At 43.8% G+C, this 24,776-nt stretch overlaps 1 protein-coding gene across 7 annotated transcripts in view; it reads right to left on the minus strand.

Annotated features, from left to right (window-relative positions):
- Positions 1 to 1,566: 1,566 nt before the first annotated feature.
- Positions 1,567 to 24,776, minus strand: part of REX1BD (required for excision 1-B domain containing) — a 47,175-nt gene continuing 23,965 nt past the window's right edge. For all 7 annotated transcript variants that reach the window (XM_085869279.1, XM_085869281.1, XM_085869278.1 and 4 more), the window contains 3 exons: positions 8,586 to 8,784; positions 3,563 to 3,648; positions 1,567 to 1,699 (listed from right to left, as the gene is read on the minus strand). In XM_085869279.1, coding sequence (XP_085725405.1) covers positions 1,627 to 1,699; positions 3,563 to 3,648; positions 8,586 to 8,784 — 358 coding nt within the window. In that variant the 3' untranslated portion in view covers positions 1,567 to 1,626. The remainder of the gene's footprint in view (positions 1,700 to 3,562; positions 3,649 to 8,585; positions 8,785 to 24,776) is intronic.

The raw sequence follows: 24,776 nt of genomic DNA on the forward strand, positions 1-24,776 counted from the left end.
GGATGAGTTGGGTAGGTGACAAGCCAATTCAATTTTGGTTCAGGCCCGGATGCAGATTCGGCCTATCAGTGGGATGCAAAATGTAAACTGCTCAACCTGGGGGAGGTATGTGCTCTACCAACTGCTGTTCTAGTGACAAATTGTGAAAGATTTTGTGGTGAAGAACCAATACTCCCTGGCAAGATTCTCTGCAAACCCATCATGGGAATCAAACCCACAACAATGAGGGTTACATAGCGATGACCAAGCCACTCACATTTTTATGCCTCTGCAGCAAAAGGTTTTCCATGCCATCAGTTACGTTTTACGTTGTCCGTCCATCTGTCATCATTTTTTGTTACTCCAATAACATGAACCACTGAAGGGATTTCAGCAAAACTTGGCACAATAATGGGCTGTAGAACAAAGATGAAATGATTCGATTTTGGGTTCATCAGATCGAAGGTCATGTGCTCTTTGAAAAATATTTTGCAGACCATAACATAAATTAGAAACATCTAATGTCTCTTTCCTCTCTCACGTGACCCTTAATGTAAATCAAACATCACAGTGGGTTGACACTGTTACATTTGATCACAATTAAGGATCATGTGAGAGAGATGATGCGTGCAGAGGCATGTCCATTGACATATTCGTCAAATTCTATTTTCTAGTTGTAGTAGTATCGTGTGTAGGGATTTTGTTGTGGACAAAGTCAATGCTCATGGAAGACCTGGAACATCAAATGGATCAGGGCATAACATAATTAATATAGGACCAGTGTAAAGAGAAAGGGGAAACACCAATAGCAGGGTGGAGGAACAAAATAGAGGAAGCCTTAAACAAATAAGTGATATGGGGTAGGAGAAGACACATGGGTGGACAAGATGGAAACAGAAACAAACTCTCAGGAAGGAAAAGTTGAAATTTGGAAGGTGGTGGGTGGGTGAAGCGGAGTAGAAAATATCCTGGTATTGGATGGGGGTTGAGGGAGGGGTTAAGAGAATGTGGACATTGGTTCCACAGATAGGGAAAGAACAGTGCTTCTAGATTTTGAAAGTTTACCCGAATAGGGGTCGCTGGTGGACCACACGAGACCTGCAGAAACCTGGGGGGGGGGGGCAATGCATGGAAAGAATAGAGGGAACAAGACCAAAAAGGAGGCCGTGGAAGACAGAGAGACCACTGACAAGTGTACGATGAGAAAATGGTGGACCCATAGACTCAGCTTCATTGTGGGAGATTCCAATGATCTTGAAGGCCTTGTTTTCCATGGCGTCAAGCTCATCAAGGTGTGAGGCATGGGCGCCAGCCCGGAGATGAAAGCAGTACTTCAAGTTGCGGATGAAGGCCTTTTAGGTGGATAAGAGTTGAGGTGTGCCAAGGAAGGAATTTGCACGACGGAAGATGCCCAGTTGGCAACTGGTTTTGGAGGCCAATTTGGAAACGTGGTTTGCCCAAGAAAGATTATGGCTGATCTTTCTTTGGCAAACCACATTTGTGGATTGTTTGAGGAAAGTAAATAATTGCAAATTAGTTTGTGAGACGAATTTGTACCAATTCAATAAAATGAAATAAAACAAGTGGAACTTTCTTGCAATTTTTTTATTGCTTTTAAATATAGGTTTGTGTCCAGCAGGTTTGGGATTATCGGATGTCTTCAGAATCGTACTTAAAGTCTTCCATGATATTCCCAATCTTCTCGACGGTCGTATTTATCCTGTGGATGAGTAAAACATGTTAATCGATTGATTTTGGGGGGGGGGGATTCTACAGCCGTTTGTATATTACATTTCAACAAGTAACCGTGGATTTCATGTAGTTTATAGAAACTCATGGTAAAGATGACCGAGTGGTTTGCCTTTACCATCAGAGCAGCAGTCAAGGCAGGAATTTGTAATTGTGCTGGCAAAAACCTGCCAACTTTTCATGAAAAACGCCGTGGGATATTTAACGTCCACCAACTAATGCTAGCAGACAGAACACCAAGCTTAACGTCAGTCTGAAGAACAGAGCACATTGTGATACAATGCCCTGCCTGCTAAATACCAACCTGACAGTTTAGAGTGCAGTTGGGAATCGAACCAAGATTAGGCAGCTCAAAGAAAAGTGTCCCATCTCTACACCATCCTGCCAGACCAGAGTGCTGGATATTCATTTGATGTAATAAAAAGCTAGATAGAGATCCTGGTAGGGCATCCAGCACATACAAGAACTCCCTCTTCTTCGTCCCTCAATCATACCCAGCATGGTTGATTTCTCAAAACTTTTGTTTTCTAGGCGCATGATGTGTCAAAAGTTTCACAGTTTCTGTTTTTGCATCAGCACTTCTAATGTACATGGTGGTCTAATTGACTCAAGCACGATTTGTTTTTTCTTCTTGCAGTCCATGGAATTTTTAACATTCGTCTCTAACACCACATGATAAAACTGTCAATGTTCTTCTTTTCTTTCTTCTTCACTCTGCATGACTCACATCCATACACTGCAAATGGAAATGCCAGACCTTCCAAACCCCAACTCCCTGTCTTCACCCCATCCCTTCATAAAAGCAAAAGCGCATTCTTACATAATGCACCTGATAAAGAGGATGTGACTGATGAAGGATATAATTAAATAAGGCCATTAATTATGTTCAAAAGGGGTGTTTTCATTAACCCAAACACCAAATTTTCAGTCATGCTCTTCCTTGGAGTTTTCTTAGTACGCATGCAAACTTTCAGGCTGTTCAGTTTTACGGTTTTCGAGTTATGGAGGAGACACACACACACACACACACACACACACACACACACACACACACACACACACACACACACTCACACACACACACACACACACACACACACACACACACACACACACACACACACACACACACACACACACACACACACACAGTTTATTAGAAAAGATTTGAGGCATTTTTCACTGAATGTTTAAAATAAATTAGAAAAAGCAACAAAGTGTACTTTGATCATAAACATATACGTAGTTGATATTCGTGAAAAAGTGATTCATTCCATTTCAACCAGCAAACTGGCTGGTTGCAAAACTTTGTGATTTTGGTACCCTGATCATCATCAAGGAAGATGGGAAAACCATTCGCATTTGGTCATGCATTAAAAACCCTTCCCACTTTGTGTTGTCCAATAATGCAAAACACAACTACCTACATTCAACTTGCATTTTGATTGAGGAAGAAGCTGCAATTATTCTAATTTCCTGCACAGTGATTCCTTGGCAGTAGCAGAGAAGCTAAAAGGCAAGCTTTTGTAAATATGATGCACTTTATCCTTATTCTGGGGTGATGTAATATAGTTACTTCAGCAGAAATAGTGTGTTCTGTAAAGGCAAATTAATACATAGACTGCAGCTTTGAAAGCATGTCAAATGGATTTTCGACATATGGAAACTTGTGTTTTCACCTTAAACTACTGTTTTAAGCTTTTGTACTTTAAAGGACGTACTAAAAAGCCTTTCGTTACGACAATTGTTGAATCAGATCGCATGCTTCTGCAAGAAGAATCTCCAGGATTGAAGGAGGCAGAGTAACCAGAAGAAGAAGAAATGGTAAAAGTACCTGTGTTTTAGCCTCCTTACTTCGTCTTCCTTTTCTTCGTCTGGAAAATTCTGCAGGTGTTGTTTGGCCAGCTGGAGCTCCACAGTCTGTTAAAGAGATTATTTTTGGGTTTTTAAGATGGGAGAAGGGCGTGTGGAATAATGTTCAAAGAGGCAACTCCTATTGTATACATTGCCATTCAAGGATTGAAGTTGTTCTATCCTGTCAGTATTGATTGTAACTAATTGGATATCACAGTGAAATACTGATGGGTTTTCATAACTTGAATTATATAACTTCATTTGGAGCAAATAGTAAAATCTTACTGGGGGAGGGGTGGGTGGGAGTGGTGGGTTGAGGACTTGGGGTTGGGTGGGAGGGGAGAAGTGGGTTGAGAACTTCGTGTTAGGGTCAGCCTCTGAGTCAGCCATCTGTCAGCTTGCTGGGGTCTTAATTGGCCATTTTGTTTGGCCTGCTCAACAAGCCTCGACTGGGAACAGGCCACAACAGTTTCTAAACAACAAAATGCTCATTATTTTTTTTCACTTTCCTCACTCATATTATTGAATACCTGTTCATCAAAACTACAAATTGCTAGGTACATTGCAATGCTTATAAACACCTGGAGACGCCAGTGTTTGTGGCTTTATTTAATTTTTGAACATGGCATTACCTCAAGAATTTCTTCAACTAAGCCAAGTTTCAAAATTTAACCTTCAGAATTGAACTTGGCAACAGTTCCAACTTCTAAAAAAGTGTTAATTTGTCCAATTTGGACATATTTGATATTTCAGGCATCTCCAGAGGGTGTGTATTTTATATGACAGTACAGAGATTGCTATCAAGTCGTTCCTTATCACCCATTTCGTTGGAGTGCTTAAGCCACTTGGCGAGCACTCTATAATATTTGCACTGTCACTGAATACTGTATGTTGATCCACTTGAACAATGTTCAGGAGGCACTCACCTGCGTTGGCCCCGCGTTGTTCCACGGTGTATCGGGTTATGGCCGGCTCATTGAAAATGTGCAAATTCCCCTTTTTGAATGATATTCTTTAATTTTACGACCCGTCACTTTGGCAAAAATAAATACAAAAAAAAAATGAAACATTTCCTTAATATCACGGCAGGATAGCCAAGAGGAAGGCACATTCGTGCTAAAATGTGTAGCCTGGGTTTGAATCCTAACAGCTATAAACTGTGGCACCCCAATGTTTCACAGGCAGGGTGATTCATCAATTTGTGTGCCGTTAAACTGGACATCACATCTGCCGGAATCTTTCCCCTCTTCCTCTTTGCCCTCATCCTCCCCCCCCCCCCACCTTAACACATTGCTCCACCCTCCTTCTCACCCCTCTCCCTCTCTCACCCCTCTCCCTCTCTTATCCTCTCTCTCTCTTATCCTCTCTCTCTCTTCACACACTTAGGACAGGGTCATGATGTTAAATTGCATAAATCATGCCGATCACATGATTGGAAGTGTGTCAAAATAGCAGGCTTGATAAAAATTTTGGAAAATCGCGTAAATTCCTCCAAAAATCTTCCTCACCAGATCCACTCGGCAGAATTATACCAAATTTGAGTTACAACATTAGGACAGGGTCCAGATAAGCTACAGGACAAGTGGTCCTATTTTTATATAATACTAGATGACCCATGAACCCGTTGGGTTCCCGTTGTGACAGCGGTTGATAAAAAAAAATCATTTAAAAATTTTTTTAAAAAAGATAGCTCCAGCGAACTATACCGCTGACGTTGTTTGCATTTATCAAATAATCCCGAAGAGTAGTTGACTGAATCGGGAATTGATTTTTTAATAATTTTTTTCGTTGCCCGATTTGAACGAAACTTGATATTGCGCGTCAATGTGAAAAAAAAAACGGAGAAAGAAAGTCGAAGAAATTATTGTGCGTAATCTTCGAAACACAATTTTATTTATTAATGAGCACGGAAGTATTAGATCAAAATGGCGATGTTTATTTTATGCTTAAAAATAAATCGTTCTTTGTCTATACTAAATGTTTGAGATTTTAAAATAAATCATTTCAAGAAAAAAAAAGATAGCTCCAGCGAACTATACCGCTGAGGTTGTTTGCATTGATCAAATACTCACGAAGAGTACTTGACTGAATGGGGAATTGATTTTTAAATAATTTCTTTTCGTTGGCCAATTTGAACGAAACTTGATACTCCACACCGCAGGAGAATGGTGAGTAATGTGGGCCAAAGATTTTTGTGCTATCATGTACCGTTTTGGCTGTATTTCGGAAACATACATACATACATATATAAATACATACAAGATGAGAGTTTTAGTAATATATAGATAGATTAGCAGATTGCCATTCGTACATCACGTGAAGAAGAAGCAGCACTTCCAGCATTTCATCTTCGGAGGACATTTTTCTGTTCAAAATGGTATGTTGGCAATAATGATAATAACCTAATATTATCATTATCACAAAATAATATTTGTAATAATGATCTTAACAATAATAATAATAAGGATAATAACAGGGCCGAATTGAAAGCATCATCGGCAAAGCGAATGTATAATTAAAGCAACAACCACTTTATTCATACAAATGGAACTCAACAGATGTAAAATGGTGCGTACAGGCACATACACATGACCCACCCACCTGGTGGGTTAAAGCTAATATTTCTGGTGGGTTTAAGCTACTGTTAAATGGAGGTTTTTGTTTCCAGTTTATCCATAAATGGTCCGCTGAATTCTGGCACAGTGAAATTTGGAACAACCTATAGTCTTTAAGGAGGTATTCCCATCTCAAATACATTACAACTCGAGGTTAGGCAGTATATTGGTGCTGAGCGATGTTAACGTGTATATAATTATGATAACACATGAACGATTGTTTATTATATCTGACTCTGCAATGTTCGTTGAGGCGAAATGTTTGTTTATTCTGAAAGTTGAGTAAAAGGTGACAAGTTATAATATTGTTACGGTAATGGCTAAAGAGAAATAGTTTCTAATAGTTATTTCATCGTACATGTTCAGCATAAGCGTGTGTAATAAGTATATAACAGGCAGGGTTGAGTTTGTTCCAGCAAGGAACCCTTCATCTTCCCTTCCAAATGTAAACTTCTAAGCCCCATTTCCCCACTGTTGTGTTCCATGTGGCTTTTCCCCCAATGTAATGTCATTATATGTTTTCCTTAAATGAAAATGAATCAACAAAGTTTCCACATGGCCTCCACAAGTGAGGTCGACTTTGAGATCCTTCCATGGGTCAGAGACTCTGAGTGGGTGGAGGTACCCCTCCCCAGAGAGTAGCCAATGGGTGTGCCATGAACGGCACAAGGCCCCGCTTCAAGGGGAGTTGATAAAATATGTGATGGGTAGAAGCTTCTAGCTCTTCTTCTGTTTCCATCTCCAGCAGAGCCTTTCTCTGCTGAAAACCACCTCCTGGACCTATCTTACACCCATACTTGCTTTCTGTGGGACCTCATGCTCTTTGTGCCCAGATTCAATTCCCACGGAGCTCTGCTCCTGCAACTCTCTCAGCATGATTTACAGCTGTTCGTGGCGCATTGCAGTGACAAAGCCGGAAGATCACGGGACAAACAAAGCCCCTCAAGGCCACACGCCGGCATGTCTCAACACCAAAATCATGCGTGAGAAAGTGGTTGAATACTTTGTTTACCTTATGATCTCAACATTGTCTTAAATGTCAATTTGTAATTTTATTTTCAAAAACGACATCCACTGTGATTAAAAAAAAATAGAGGTCAATTACTCCGCTTGTGACTGTATGGCCATGGCTTACAAATATCGGTTGATAAGGAATGGCTGGCTTGGAAAGCGATCAGCGATGTATACAGTGATTCATCGGTTTGAAGCCCTCTCCTACAGAAACTATTATGACCTGTTCCAAAGCAAGGCATTTTTAGTTGGCCGAATCAAAATGGCAGCTAAGACCCCAGCGAGGTGAAGTTGGGCTGACTTAGGATAAGCCTTTCATGAAGGTAAGCCATTAATCATCTTCAAAAGGGGTGTTTAAATTTACCCAAATACCCAATCTTCCTTCATGAACTCCCTAGGAGTTCCCTTAGTATGCATGCAAAGTTTGGGGCCACTATGTTTCATGGTTTTGGAGTTATGAAGAAGACACACACACACACACACACACACACACACACACACACACACACACACACACACACACACACACACACACACACACACACACACACACACACTGACATTTATTACCTTCGCATTCTGCGAAAGGTTATGTATTGGTCGCTGTGTATTGATTTATTTATTTATTTGTGAATATGTGTGTGTGTGTGTGTGTTTGTTTGTTATTCGCATAACTCAGAAAGTATTAAACCAAATCGCTTGAAATTTGGTGGGATGATGGGTTATTATCCAAGGAACATTTGATTATATTTTGGGAGAGATCGGGTCAAAGGTCAAGGTCAAGGTCACGGAAAGGTCAAATTCGTATTTTTACCATAGCGCGGTCAATTTTGATCTAATTGGCATGCAACCGATGCCAAAATGTTCAGAATTCATTGCCCAATCTTGTGATGGGCGACATGACACAATTACGTCATTACCCTTGTTAGCGGTTGGGGGTCAAAGGTCAGTGGGGTCACGACCTTTCAAAATATGCGGTTTTTGTCATAACACGGTCAAATCAAAACCGATTTGCATGAAACCAACACCAAAATGTTCACTGTTCTGTTCTCCCCACTCTCATGCCAAGAACAAAAAAGTAGCGGAGGCGAAGGTATGCACTCTACCAAGTGCCCATTCTAGTTATTATAGACATACATTGATTGAAAAAAACCCAAACTTTTGTTGCGTATAAATTTAAATCTCTTGTCATTGGAAGTTAACAAACTTTCCACATATTGTGATGTGATTAATATTTATTTTTCAATTAAGTTTCCCATACATTCGTTGACAGTATGACAGAAGAAGAAAAAAATGCTGCAAATTTCCTTCTTTTAGAATTTCAAAACTGACTGGAAAATCTACCACCGAGTGCTTGGCAGAGGAAACAATCCTTACCAAATGCAGCTTTTCACTCTCCGCAGCCTGGAGCTGCTCCATATGTACAGCCAGGAGAGGCCAAGTATCACGGGCCTCTTCGCGAAGACTGAGAACATCGTGCGAAATCTTCTGGAAGGCCTCAGTTGCTTCATGCACAGCTTGGCGAAATGTTGGGAAGCCGTTCGCTGGACCAGAGTGCAAATATACTTCGTGACTCCTTTGGGAGAAGCGTTAGTGTTCCATAGTCAATCACATTTGATCCCAAAATATAGAATATAGTTCTGAAATGGATAGATTGGAGAATTACAATCCATAATTTACTGTGAGATAAGAGAATGCAGTTACCGTACAATGGAATAGTGATCTATCAAGGGTAAAGTCTCATTTATGGAAACATTCATGACCTAGTCAAGGGACACCACTCAATGCCACCGAGATGGTATGGAAGCAATTATTATTTATTATTGAATGGAATGCAGTGAACCTTTACTTATATAAATCTATTTTCATTTCTGTACCGTCATTTTTACTCTCTTGTGTACTTTTACCATGAACATTGATGGAAATCAACGGTTCTTCTAGAATCTCGAGAATGAAGTTACAAAAATAAAAAGATTTTGCAATCTAAAATATTTTGCAAATGCTAAAGAAAATTAGATGATGGAAAAAATAAATTATAAGTTGAATGTTGTGTTTGAGTTTCAAAACATGCAGAATTTGCAAATGCATTCTAATTTGTGAATAGCACTTAAATTTAGTCTTAAAAAAAAACAATTTTCAAATCTTGCCTTGAGGCAATAGCATCCTCTACACTACAGAACCAGGCAATCTTTGTGATCCTCAGCTGCTCACAATACAAAAGGTTTCCCCCACTTAGGACCATGCAGCAATCTTTGGGAGGGCAGCTTTGGAACAGTGTGTGGTTTGATTAGATAAGTAAGAATTGATTAGATTTTGATGAAGATCCGGATCCGGATACGAGAATTTTAAAAGTGATTCTTCACCTTTAGGAGAGATTGAGCCAACAACGATATACAGGCAGTGGACACAAAAATGGAAACACCTGAGTAAATGAGGGACACAAAGTATATTGAAAGCAATGCCTTCCACACAGGTGTGGCTCATGTGTTAATTAAGCAAATGACATCCCAGCATGCTTCAGGCCATGTATAAAAATGCTGCACAGGCCTGATTGCCTAAAATTATGGCGAGCATGGCTGCAAGAGGAGACCTCGGTGACTTTGAAAGGGGGTGACTGTCACTGAAGCTCCTGCCAAACACGCCCCAACAAAGACAGCTCAACTTGCTGATGTTTCATAAGCAATGGTGTATCAGGTGATGTTAGCATGGAACTCTGAGGGAAAGACATTTTCAGCAAAGGGCAACATCGGGTGGAAGCGCATACTCCAGGATCATGATATCTGTGCATTAATTTGAAGTGCAAGGCAAAGCAGGCGAGCAACTGCAGATCAATTGACTATAAATTTCAACTTGGGGCACAAGCAGCCAGTTTCATCAAAAACAATCTGCCGAGAACTCCACAGAGTGGGATACCATAATCGGGTTGCAGTACACAAACCGCTCATCACACCTGGCAATGCACGTTTGTGAGTCCAGTGGTGCAAAGAGCACAGGCAATGGACTATCAAGCAGTGGAGAAATGTGATATGGTCAGATGAATCGTCCTTCACCATATTCTCAACAAATGGACAAGAGCACTTGTGGTGCTAACCTAAATAACTCCACAACCCTGAGTGCTTGGTTCCAACAGTGAAGAGTTCTGGTGGTTCTGTAATATTGTGGGGTGCATTTTCCTGGCATTGTTTGGGTGCAGTCATTCCCTTGGAAGGCAAGGCCAATGCCAATCACTAGCTGTGCCAAAAAATGCCCCCCCAAAAAAAGTAAAACCTTCCTCCCTGCACCATTCTTCCAGTCATTAGTTGACATCTATCTCTCTGCTCATAATTTCTATATAATTTCTTAATCTTGGGAAAATCCCAGAAAATATTACCTCACAACCCTTTGTTTTCAGCCACTTACCCAATATCCTGTATCTATTTTTCAAAACATCTGAGTAAACTTTCCCGAATAGTGGGGCAGATAACAGCAATTTTTGAGAGGAATCGTGCAAATGATGATACAAGCATCAAATTTGGCACATTTGTTCTCCAGGGGATGCTAATCAAATCTGCCTGATTGGCCATTTGAAAATCCAAATTTCGAAAAATTTGAAAAAAAAAAAAACTTCAAAAAAGTCAAGATCACGAATCAATGTTGGAAGCTGGCTGAGATTGGTGAATGTTTAAGAAACATCATCAAAGACATTCCAAGTCTGCCATGCAGTTTTCTTCCCTTTACCGCGGAAGGCAGACACGACGTCACATCTAGTGAACGCATGGAAGTATTGGATCCCTCTAGCTTTCTCAGGCCCTATTGCAGAAACTACCTCATGGACTGGAATCCATCGTGCCTTGGCTCCTTGGCCAAAGGCAATCCACATGTTCTCAAGACCTAGTTCCTGTAAGGATGGCAGTAGAGATATTGCTATGACTAGTACGTCCGTGTCATTAGCCTTAATGATAATGGACTTGCTACCATCCGTCGTTGCGTCCCTGGCGTGTACAAATATTTGAGTGTCAGCTTCTTCATGACAACATGGAGACACAGCATCCAGTGACTTCCTTGTGTTGCTAATGGCATCTTCTCCTTTTGTGACAATGACTGTGCTTGTCGTCGGTGCTTCACACATCTTTTCCGCAAGGAATTGAAACAGCTCAGTCTTGTTGCTGTCATCTCGAAGAAAGTTTCTCCAGTTACTTGGGGTCTTACTGGTTCCTGTCACTCTTCTTTTGATTCCTTGCCCCCTTTTCGACATTGCCTCAGACTTCAGACTTGACTTCTTGTACACATCAAACACTACGTCCACCCTCTCGTACCTGGCACCATAGGATTCCACCTTTGGGATGATGTCTTCTTTAGCATAGTCATTAAATATGTTTGAAGTGCGTGGAGGTAGGGCATTGATAAGTGCTGAGCCATCAATGATGACTGCATCTCCCCTTGGTTCTCTGTCTGGGATGTTCACTTGTGCTTCAAGAATTTCAGCCAGCTGTGACTTCAAATTTTTTCAAATGGTTTTTTGTTTTTTCAAATTTTTCAAAATTTGGATTTTCAAATGGCCAATCAGGCAGATTTGATCAGAAAGCCCTGCAGAACAGAAATCCCAAATTTGATGCTTGTATCATAATTTGCACGATTTTTCTACTATCTACTACACTATAAATCATTTGCTCCTGTATCGACCACAATCAACTTCTTCATACCATGACCTGATATTATGTCATTTACCCTTCCTTCAATGTCTCTAAATCCTACTTCTTCAAAACCACACAGAACTTTATGTCTATGATCCTTTCTGCAGAATGAAGAATATACAGATTTAATAATCTCAAGGGCAACAAAAACTGTCTCCCAGACCTCATTCCCACCAATCTCCATTGCTGGACAGTCACCACCACCTTCACTTGATACACCTTCACCCTGCTTGCACTCACTGCACCCTCCCCAATGCCTGTTCCCACTGCACCATCACCACTGCCTGCTTCCGCTGCACCCTCACCACTGCCTGCTTCCGCTGCACCCTCACTACAGCCTGCGCTCACTGCACCCTCATCACTGCCTGCTCCCGCAGCACCCTCACCACAGCCTGCGCTCGCTGCACCCTCACCACAGCCTGCTCCCGCTGCACCCTCACCACTGCGAGCTCCCGCTGCACCCTCACCACTGCGTGCTCCCGCTGCACCCTCAACACTGCCTGCTCCTGCACCCTCACCACTTCCAGAACCCGCTGCACCCTCATCTCTGCCAGAACCCGCTGCACCCTCACCTCTGCCAGAACCCGCTGCACCCTCACCTCTGCCTGTACCCGCTGCACAATCACCACTGCCTGCTCCCACTACACAATCACCACTGCCTGCTCCCACTACACTATCACCACTGCCTGCTCCCACTACACAATCACCACTGCCTACTCCCACTACACAATCACCACTGCCTGCTCCCACTGCACAATCACCACTGCCTGCTCCCACTGCACAATCACCACTGCCTGCTCCCACTACACTATCACCACTGCCTGCTCCCACTACATAATCACCACTGCCTGCTCCCACTGCACAATCACCACTGCCTGCTCCCACTGCACAATCACCACTGCCCGCTCCCACTGCACAATCACCACTGCCCGCTCCCACTGCACAATCACCACTGCCCGCTCCCACTGCACAATCACCACTGCCTACTCCTGCTGCACCTCACCCCTGCCTGCGCTACACCCTCATCACTGCCTGGTCACGCTGCACCCACACCACTGCATGCAGTCTCACCACTTACTGCTCCTGCTGCACTATCACCACTGCCAATATCCAACCTCACTCCACAACTGCAACCAACTATTTATCAACAAATTTCTCACATTCTGATACTTGCTGCAATTATCTATCTGTTCCTTCAACCTAGTAATAACTGTCCTCAAGTGGACTATTTACTTACACTCCCTACAAAAATGTGTACCCTCTGCTTCCCCTATTCTTGATGTGGCCCACATTGAGCATCTATCACATTTTATGTATTCCTCTTCCTTTTGCCTTCGTTCTCGATTTATACCCTTTTTCACCACCATATTCTCAAGACCCCATCTAACTTAAACACTTACCTTAAATGCTGAACTCAACATGAGGCCAAACCCTGCTTCTTTCAATAAACTAACACAAATACCTGCTAAAACTGCTGCGAACACAAGTACAACAACCTTGATAAATACAAAACCCAAAACCCCTGACACAAATCTCGATACCAAAATCATTCAAATAGAGATTACATGATGCAAGGGGCAATTTTGGAACATGTTATACAGTAGAAGGATCAGGAGGTGGTCATAGATACGGGAAATAAGCAAGCAGCACAGTGCCAGGCAGCTGTAGGTAAAGCACATAGGGTTTTAGGTTGAATTCGGAGGGGGTACAATTATAAATCAAAAGAGGTGGTGTTAACATTGTCTAGGAATTAAGTGAGGCGACATCTAGAACGTTGTATGCAGTTTTGGTCACCACAACTTGGGAAGGATATAGCTCGCATAGAGAGGGTCAGTGCAGGGCTACTAGATTGATTTCGGGCCTAGCTTGACGTAGCTATGAGGAGTGGCTGAAAGAGACAGGGCTTTATACACTAGAAAAAAGGCAGTTACAAAGTGATATAGAGATGTTTAAGATAATGAAAGGTCGAGACATAATAAGTGCAGAAGAATTATTTATCAAAGTAGGCAGTGAGAGGACCAGGAGCCATCGCGTGAGAGTAAAGAAGAGGAAAGTTCAGACTGCACCCAGGAGAGCGTTATAAGAAGATTTCAAAGTCATTCATTATCCCTTTGAGTACAGTGAAATCTATCATTAAGAAGTGGAAGATGTATCATACCACCCAGACTCTACCCAGATCAGGTCACCCATCCAAACTCAGCAGCCAGGCAAGCAGGAAACTGGTTCAGGTTGTCACTGTAAATCCAACAATGACTTTGAAAGATCTGCATGTCTCAATGTCCAAGATGGGGGTCAGTGTTCATCAATCAACAATATCCCGTTTCAGTCACAAAGCTGGCCTCCATGGGCAGGTGGCAAGAAAGAAGCCATTACAGAAAAAAAGTCTCATCAATAAACTCGAATGGAGTTTGCGAAAAAGCATCTTAATGATACTGCAGGCATGTGGAGAAAGGTTTTGTAGTCAGATGAGAAAAAATTGAACATTTTGGTCTAAATTCAAAGCATTGTATCTGGCACAAGCCGAACACTGTACATCACCCAATCAATACCATCGCTACTGTCGAGCATGGTGGTGGCAGCATCATGTTATGGGGTTGCTTTTCATCAGCAGTGACTGGTAAGCTTGTCATTACAGAAGGGCAATAGATGGTGTAAAGTATAAAAGAATCCTTGATGAGAAACTGCTTGAGTCAGCCATGAATGTGAATGGGGTAGGAGATTCACACTTCAGCAGGACAATGATCCGAAGCACAAAGCAAAAGCCACATTGGAGTTCCTGGATAATAAGAAAATGAATGTTCTTGAGTAGCCCAGGAAAAGTCCTGACTTAAACCCAATTGAACATTTATGGTGAGACTTGAAGATTGCAGTCAATCAACGATCCCCATCAAACTTGTGAGAACTAGAGCAATTTTCACGTGAAGAATGGGAAAATATTTCACCATCTCACTGTGCAAAGCTGGTAGAAACCTACCCCCCAAAAAAGACTCATAGCAGCCATTGCTGTAAAAGGTGCTTCCACCAAGTACTATTCGAAAGGGATGAATACTTTTACAAACAGTAAGTTTTGATATGTACATGTTTTTTTTGCAGGTGTTCTAAACACATAACTTCCTTCAACTATAACAGTGTTTAGTTTGATCTCTTCAGTTATGAATAAAAATGCTCATTTGGAAAAATTGTTTCTACATGATTCGTAATTCATCTAAATGTGCCATTATTGGTAAGGGGTGAATACTTTTGCAAGCCAATGTATGTGCATTTGTTCAGAAGCTATCAAAAGCTCATGTACCTAGTCAATCCCCCTGTCCCGACATTACCCCCCTCATACTCATTGTCCACTGGAAGATGTGTCCTTCTCACCAGAAAGAAAGTTCTATCCAGCCTCAATCCTACTTCAACAATGAGTCCACAAGACATCAGTAACCATTTTCTCAATTCCAGTTCAGCTGCTATTGTTTCTCCTCTGTCTGCACTTTTCTGCCTCTCATTCTCTTTTCCATCCATCCATTAGGACTATACTCTGTGCAGAGCATTGGTGCTGCCGAAGCAGTCTCCTTGGCTGTTGGGCACAATCCTGGATGGGTCAACACTCCAACACAGGATACCAGCAAGCTGGACCTCATTTTTGTTGACCTCGGAAGGATGACAGGCAGAGTCAACCCACCAGTTATTAATTCAACAGGGGTGGGATTTAAACTCAGGATCCCAGGATCCCAAGCCCACCACCCTAACCATTAAGCCAACACCAGGCATATATTTTCTTTTGGTGTCTCACATATGCCTGGAAGTTAGCAAACATCACTCCAGTCGACAAGGATGCAAAGCAGAGCCTCTCAACTACAGACAAATAAGCTTACTTACAATTACAAGCAAAGTTGTGGAATCTGTTGGTGCTGGTGATGTCAGATCTTTCTCCTTTACAATCAGTTTGACCTTGAATAATCAGTTTGGATTCTGTCCCATTCACTCAACTCTGGAGATGCTGCTGCTCCTCTCTCAGCAATGGTTGGAGATCCTAATTCTGAAACAGGTGGTCAGGAATGTTTCCCGATACATATCTCAGGCATTCAACAGTCTCATCCTGCTTTGCTTGCAAAGCTCTCTGCCTGTGGCTACAAGGCTGCTTTCTTGTATATATGATTTCCTCCACTCAGGCAGTTAATGCGTTGCTCTAAATGGAACATATTGAGGTTGGAGTGCTCCGAGGCAGTGTGTTGGACCCAGTCTTGTTCTTCATCTACAAATAACCTTTCTGATGCTCTTATACATCCCCATTTCCATTTTGCAGATTAATCCACAATGTGCCATACAATGCCCCATCCTAATGATAGGCAGTCAACAGCTGTGTCACTCTCTGATCTTGAAATTATTAGATGCTCGTCTGCTAAATGTAACATGTCCTCCGATTCTGGAAAATCTCAGTCTCAACTGGTCATTCCAGAAGGATAGTCAAATAAACCCATCTATTTGTACAATCAGCCACTGCAAGAGGTTCATTCTCTTGAATGTCTATGTTTCTTTGTCAGCAATAGCCTCTCTTGGCCTGCCCACATAACAAAGCTGGCCTACAAAGCCAGCTACAGATTGAGCATCCCCTACCATTCCAAGTCTTTCCTTTAAAAATCATAACTACTCAGTCTATTTTAAGGTCTTTGTCTGGAGCTCAATGGAGTACTGCTTTCCACTACGGGCTGGTGTTCCAGCATAACATCTGTCTCTCTTGAATTCTGTAGAATCTAAAAATCTCAACATTATTGGAATCTTCCACAACAAGGCCGAAGCAGAAGGTCTACTGCTCTCATCATAGGCAGGTCAGTGGCCCTTCTGCTTAAAAAAAAAAAAAAATTAAAAAAAAAAAAATCGCCTCTCCTCTAATTTAGCTCCCTCTGTTCTCTCATCTCTCTGACCATCCCCAAAAACTCCAGGATGTACATGATCCTCCAGTAACCTAGATCTTGTTACTTGTTAAACTCCCAAAATCCAGGCCAGGACTGCACACCTCCCCTTGGCTGTTCAATACCACTCTTCCCTCGAGGACTTCAAGCAGACAGTGCGCACCACTCTCTCATGTCACCCTCCAGCCCAACCCATATTTTCGACCCCCATTAACACGATCTAACGCAACACTCTTGCAGATACAAATACAGTTTTGAAAAGACTACAAATAAAATCTTAGTTGGAGTGCACATCTATACTAATCAGTGTGTGTGCGTGCGTGCGTGCATTGTTGGCTTAATGGTTAGGGTGGTGGGCTCGGGATCCATAGATCCTGAGTTCAAATCGCACTCGGCTGTTGAGTTAATACCAGGTGGAGTTGACTCTGCCTGTCATCCTTCTGAGATGAGTGCCAGCAAGCTGGTATCCTGTGTCGGAGTGGCGAGTGGCGACCGACCCGTCCAGGATTGTGTCCAATAGCCAAGGAGACTGCTTAGGCAGCACCAACGCTCTGCACAGAGTATGGTCCCAAAGGATGGATGGGATGGATGTGTGTGTGCGTGTGCGTGTGCACTCCATAACTGCAAAACCATGAAACCTCACAGCCTGAAACTTTGCATGCATATTAAGAAAACTCCAAGGAAATGCACAACTGAAAATTGTGTTTGGGTTAATTAAAACACCCCCTTTAAAGAGAATTAACTGCCTTATTTAATTATATCCTTTGTTAGGTGCATCCTTGGTCACCGCTCTCTACGGGGTCTTAAGGTGTATCCTAGGCAACCTCGCTGGAGTCTGAAGCCCCCATGTTTTTTGGCTTGCTCAACCATGCCTTTACTTGGAACAGGCCACAATGATTTCTTAATGATAAAGTTATTTTTTCACTTTCCTCACTCTTGTTTTCAAATTCCTGTTCATCATAGCTCTGAATCGCTGGCTCCAATGCAATGCTTATAAACGCCCAGAGACATCAGCGTTCTTGACTTCATTTCATTTCCGCACATGCGATAACCACGATAATCTCTTAAACTAAGCAGAATTGCAAAATTTAAGCTCCAGAATCCAACTTACAAGCAGTTCTGACTCCTATTAAAAGTGTTAATTTGTCCAATTCGGACATATTTGACATTTTGGGCGTCTCTAGGAGGTGTGTGTTGAATGTGACAGTTTGGTGATTGCTAATCGTGTGCCAAGCGAGCTGTTTTTTATCAAACATTTTGTTAGAGTGCTTAAGCCACTTGGCGAGCACTCTACAATATTCGCACTGTCACTGAATACTATATCGATCGACTTGAACAAAGTTCAGGGCTACTCGCCTGTGTAGGCCACGTGTTGTTCTGCGGTGCAACAGGCAGTGGCTGCCTCGCTGAAAATGTGAAATTTTATTTTCCACGACGTTCCCCTTTTTGTACGATCTTCCATTGTATGACCCGTCACTTCGGGATAGATAAACACAAATAAAAATTAAACGTTTCGTATTTAAAAGTTTCATCAACCGTTTTGTTGATTGCTTGGTGAAGCCTCTTGGCATGCTTTCCTCAAGTTTCAATGGCAATACCACGGTTTTATACCAGAGGTAGGAAGGCAAAATAAATGATTTGATCACAATGAGGTAAAATGTTTCAGTTGTGAAAAAATGAATCGCCATACCATGGCAGGAAAGCCGAGAGGTACGCATACTCACTCTGTGTGGCTTGGATTCAATCCTGACCCAGCTATAAACTGTCATTCCAGTGTTTCACAGGCAGGGTGATTCATCAATGTGTGTGCCATCTATCAGATGGACGATAGACGAGTTGTCACATCTGCCAGAATCCCTCACCCCTCTCCCTCTCCCACCCCTCCCCCCTCTCCCACCCCTCCCCCCTCTCCTCTCTCTCACCCCTCTGCCTCTCTCAACCCTATCTCACCCCTCTCTCTCCCTTCCAACCATACCCCCTCTCCCACCACTCTCCCTCTTTCCAACTCTGACCCTTCCCCTCTCCCCCCACCTTTCCTCTTCTCTCCCTCTACCTCTCTTTCTCTTCCACTCCTCCCCCTGCTCCCCCACCCTTCCCACTGTTGATGGGACTGCAGCATGTACGAAACAGATTCGGAGTGAGCCGACCGGTGGGGTGCAAAGGTCACTGCATGTACGAGCATGCATGCCTGCAGGAAAACTAGGCAAAGTCGTGTGTGTGTGTGTGTGCGTGTGCGTGTGCGTGTGCGTGTGTGTGTGTGAGAGAGAGAGAGAGAAGCAAAACATTTTCTCTCTGCTCACTCTCCTCCCCCCACCCACCTCCATATCTCTTTTTCTCCTTTTTCTCTTTTTGTCTCTGTCTTTGTCTCTTCCCCCCTCCACCCTCTTCCCTCTGGATATGTCCGGCTGGTGATTATGTGCAGACGGAGTTTGTCTCCGGACAGTTTAGCTCCAGAAACATCCGGGCGATGTTTGTCTCCAGATGTGTCCGGATGGTGCTTGTCTCTGAATGTGTCAGGGTGGTGTTCGTCTCCAGACGTGTCTGGGTGGTGTGTGTCTCCGAACGTGTCCAGGCAAAAGTTTGTCTCTAGACGTGTCCAGGCAGTGTTTATGACTGGATGGGAGCTAGTCTCTGGATGTGTCCAAGCAGTGATCGTCTCCAGGCGGTGTTTGTCTCCGGATGTGTCCGGGTGGTGTTTGTACAATGGCGGTATATATGGTATGACCGGTAGAAAATGGATTTCAGTCTTCACTTTGCTTCCATCTCCACTGTTATTCTATGCAGAAGCATTTTGATGAGAAAATATGAATCGTAATTAACGCTCCACCGCACGTCTGCCTTCCCTTCCTCTCACCTCACACTGTCTTCCCTTCCCCCAGCCTTCCTTACTCTCCCTACCTACTCTCTCTTTCCCCCTCCACCTCCTCACTCTCCCCCACCCTTCTCTTTTTTTCCCTCACCCCCCCTCCTTTTAGTATTCTCGTCAGCAAAGCAATGGGTGCTATTTGCAAGTCGCAGTGGCATATTGAGGAAAAATGCCGCTCGGGGCGAGATGTCAAATTGCCGCCACCCCCCCCCCCCAATAACCCACATGCTGAATTAAACACAAAGCCTAATTAAGTAACGTTATTGCAAATCAAATCAAGTACAGCGCATTTGCAAATAAACAGTTAAACCTTTGTTTTCCACCTTTCAAAATCGTCATCAGCCAACTAAGCAGTTGTTGTTGTGACTGTTTGGTTCATGTTTTCTGAGCCTTCAGTGAAGCAAACTGAAGGTCAAATCTGTGTTGGTCCCCATGGGTCAGGAACTATGAACCAGAATAGCACTAAGTTCCTTGACTTTGCAAGAAGTCATGGACTTAGGGTGGCTGGTTCATGGTTTCAGCGCCCGCAAGCTCATCGCTGGACTTGGTATTCCAACGCTGGCGGTGTGGCAAAGGAGATTGACCATGTCCTCATTAACGGTCGTTGGAGGATGATCCAGAACTGCAGGGTCTACCGGAGTGCTCAGTTCCTCAATACTGACCACAGGCTTGTTGTAGCAACTCTAAAGCTGCACCTTAAATCCTGGAGAATGGTACCATCCCAGCCTAGGCTGGATGTTGCCAAGCTCAGGGATGAGAGAGTAGCTGAGGAGTTTGCGAACAGGCTGAGTGGACACTTGGCGGGGCTGGGGGCTTTGGGGGTCCTGAAGAGTTGTGGAGCACCTTCAAGACCACCATCCTTGATGTTGCCGGTGGATGCCTTGGAGTTCACCGCAGGGCAAAGAAGAATTTTGTCTCTCAAGGGACACTGGATACCATTGACCAGAGTCGCAGGGCCAGGCTGAATGGCAGAGCTGAGCTGTTCAGGGAGCTGAGGCGTAAAACTGTACGTGCACTGAGGGTGGACAAGGAGGCATATGTGCGAGGAATCTGTGAGGGGTAGAGCATCACCTGTGGACAGGTGATTCTCGTCCCGCTTACAGGGGAATTCGCGCATTACGTTCATCCAAGCCCATCCCTCGGAGCACTGCAGTTCGAGCAGAGAGTGGTAGGCTCTTGACAGAGGAGTCTGAAGTGAAGGCCCGCTGGGCCGGTTACTTTGAGCGGTTGTACCAGGCTGATCCCCCAGCTGTCGAGTTGGACGTCAAGGGTGTTACAATCCCTGTTGCTGACCCTCGAATCAACTGTGGTCCACCATCGCTTGTGGAAACATGGGCTGCGGTGAACCAGTTGAAACGGGGCAAAGCTCCAGGGATCTGTGGCATCCATGCTGAACTTCTCAAGGCTGGTGGAAATGCTGCACTCGTGTCGTTGCATGCAGTTTTGTGCTCTGCCTGGAACACAGGCATCATCCCAACTGACTGGAAGAGGGGCCTTGTTGTCCCTCTCTGGAAAGGGAAGGGTGATCGCCAAGACTGCAACAACTACCGAGGGGTGACGCTGCTCTCAGTGCCGGGCAAGGTCTTTGCTCGGATAATTCTTGATAGGGTTCGCCACCATCTGCTTGAGCACCAGCGTCCAGAGCAGTCAGGCTTTACATTAAAGACGTCAACGATTGACCGTATCCTTGCACTTCGTGTCCTCACCGAACGCAGACGAGAGTTTCGGCAGGGGCTGCTTGCAGCCTATGTTGATCTCTGTAAAGCGTTCGATTCAGTGAATCGGGATGTCCTCTGGAGGATTCTTGGTCTTCGTGGGGTGCCACCGAAACTGATCGATCTGATGTCTGAACTCTACTCTGGTACTGAGAGTGCTGTGAAGTGTGGTGGTACCATCTCTGACTTATTTCCAGTTGTTACTGGAGTTCGTCAGGGATGTGTACTTGCCCCCACACTTTTCAGCACTTGTATGGACTGGATTTTTGGGAGGATGTCGGAGAGATCAAGTTGCGGTGCATCGTTTGGCAATGTCAAGATCTCGGACCTTGATTTTGCAGATGATGCAGTCATCTTTGCGGAGACTTTAGACATCCTCTTGGAGGCCCTCGAGGTGCTGAATGAGGAGTCAGAGCCGTTGGGATTACGGATTTCTTGGGTCAAAACTAAGATCCAGGCTTTCGGTGACATCTTGGATGCTGCTGTCCTGTCTGTGTCTGTTTGTGTCGTGGATAGATTCACTTACCTTGGCAGTGATATTCATGTCTCCGCAGGTTGTGAGCCGGAGGTCAATAGACGTCTGGGTCGGGCCTGGGGAGTCATGGATTCACTGGATCATGGGGTGTGGCGCTGCCGGTACCTGTGCGGGAGGACGAAAGTCCGAGTCTTCAGGTCCTTGGTACTTCCAGTCTTGCTCTATGGGTGCAAGACTTGGACTCTGACCAAGGATCTGAGACGGAGACTTAATTCCTTTGGTACCAGGTCTCTTCGGAGAATCCTTGGCTATCGCTGGTCGGATTTTGTGTCCAACGAGCGGTTGCTGAGAGAGACTCGGATGAGATTTGTTACCTGCATAGTCCGTGAGCGTCAGCTGCGGCTGTATGGACATGTGGCTCGTTTTCCTGACGCTGATCCTGCTCACCAGATTCTCTCAGCGAGGGAGTCTCATGAGTGGAGGAGGCCAGTGGGCCGACCACGTGCCTCATGGTTGCAGCAGGTTGACCATCATCTCAAGGAGATGGGGATGGGCCTGGCATCTGCCTGGGGGATGGCCAGACGGAGGCCCCTGGAGTACCGGCGGAAAGTGGACGCAGCGACGCGCTGTTCTGGCACATGCTCCCATACCTGACCTAAGTGAAGCAAACTCGTCTCGCGAACACAGGAATAAGATGCATTGGCGCACTTAGGGGGGTGCGGGAAGGGTGGTCCACCCTGGGTGACAGCCAGGGGGTGGTGGGGGGGGTGGTGCCATTGGGGGAGTTGAAACACTTGCACGATGATATAACGATGGTTTTAGTTGCAAGTGACATTATAATATTATTATTGACCGCATAATAAAGACAGTAACTCAGTAATAAAGTTAATTTAGTTGTGACACTTACCAAAATAATCTTGAGTCCAAGTTCCCGAACGAGAATGGCACGTGTAAAATAAGGCCAAATAAAATAATTTTTAAAAACACTTGATCATCCCCGCTCGCTTCCTGTTTTTTGTACCCACCTCCTTTTTTATCAATTGTTATTTTGTCAAACATCTCAGAAAAAAACAAAAAATCCCACCATGTCGGAAGGAAGTTGTGCAGTAAAGCAGCTACACCGCCTAAAAAGTAGCCTGTGGGGGGCTGACGGTTACTTCCCCAACATGCAGGGTGACCTTACTGTCCTGATGCAAATAAACAACACAAAAAACTAAACAACAGCAAACTATTATCGAATGAAACACGGTGCGTTAGAAGGGTTCTTCTTCTTCACTATTGATGGACGGATGGAAGGAAGGTCATAAGGTATATTGAAGCGGTTTGCACCAATTAAAATCTATTTTCTTATTTCCAATTTTCTTGCTACAGGTACAGACAGTACTGCAATCCGCTTGAAATTTTATTGGCACACATGATATGTTTTCTGTGTATTTGATTTTTTAAATTATTCATCTCAGGGGTGGGTGCCAAATACTCTAATCTTGAGGTAGGCCTCTGATGAGATGGGAACACAGGAATGAGACGCCAACGCCTCACCTTCGAGTTTGGTTTCCCAGCATGCTGCGTGCTCAATTTTTCCTGCCCCCTCTCTTTGAGACATTGTTGGCTACAACCATTGGTCAGTAAACGGAGGGTGGGGCCATTTGCACAGTTCAACCCCTCCCTACTTTTTCTTGCTTGCGATTTCTAAAGTACAAGCTCTTCCATAGGCTGTAGATTAATGCATTAAAAAAATTACCCCCGGTTGGGGGTGACGGTCATCTCTGATGCTCTGTAGATGTGGATCTCTGATCGGCTTAGAATGGCTTCGATGTCGTCTTGTCTTTTGGTTCAACGTACAGATGAAAGCCCGGGAGGAAAAAGGATAGAAAACCTCAGAAATCAAGCGACATTTCTGAGTCATAAATGGCGGATGATATTTTTCCAACTTTGAAGAAATGTGACTCGATAACTAGGACGAAGTTTAAAAACAGGCCCAACAAAATTTAGATATTGTTCCATATTATCAGAATCCGAAGAAATTTTGAAGATCGAATCACAAACGGCAGAGGAGATAGATTTTGAAAATGGACGATTTCGCAACTTTGGAGTGGCCTTGACCTTGACCTTCAATCGTGTCAAAAGTCATACCGTCGTGCATCACTCATCGACCCCTACCTACATATCAAGATCGGGCGAATTTTTTTTTGACCGTATCACATCGACAATTTTTCCAGCTTTGAATACACGTGACTCGATAACCAGGACGAATTTTAAAAAACCGGCCTGACCAAATTTACATATTGTTCCATATTATCAGAATCCGAAGGAATTTCAAAGATCGGATCATAAACGGTGGAGGAGATAGATTCTGAAAATGGACAATTTTGCAACTTTGGAGTGACCTTGACGTTGACCTTCAATCGGGTCAAAGGTCATACCGTCGTGCATCCCTCATCGACATCTACCCACATACCAAATATCAAGAAAATCGGAAGAAAAAAATCGGGACGTACGTACGTACGTACGTACAGACGGACGGACGGACATCGAGACTGGTTTTATTAGGTCATCTCGTTAGAGATGACCTAAAAATGCAACATTAGAATACATCTTTAGATTCGACTTTCTCATCAAGTCAGATTTATCTTGGATTGTTTTGAAAAGATTATTTGCATAAAAGTAAATGGGATGCTTGGAGTTTTGGTTTTTATATCAATAAAATTCACAATGACTGCAAAATGCAAATGATTACGAATGTCATGCTTGTACTATATGTTGTTGTTCGTCTTTCGGCTGCTCCCGTTAGGGGTCGCCACAGCGGATCATCCATTATGATCCGCATACTGATTTGGCACAGGTTTTACGCCGGATGCCCTTCCTGACGCAACCCTGGTCGCCTCTTACGACACAGGGATAAGGATTGGGTTTCGCCATGATTCCAGGCTGCCCTACACCC

The sequence above is a fragment of the Eptatretus burgeri genome, chromosome 2 (assembly GCF_056783735.1).
Source record: "Eptatretus burgeri isolate ZD-2024b chromosome 2, Ebu_testis_v1, whole genome shotgun sequence".
NCBI classification, from domain to species: Eukaryota; Metazoa; Chordata; class Myxini; order Myxiniformes; family Myxinidae; genus Eptatretus; species Eptatretus burgeri.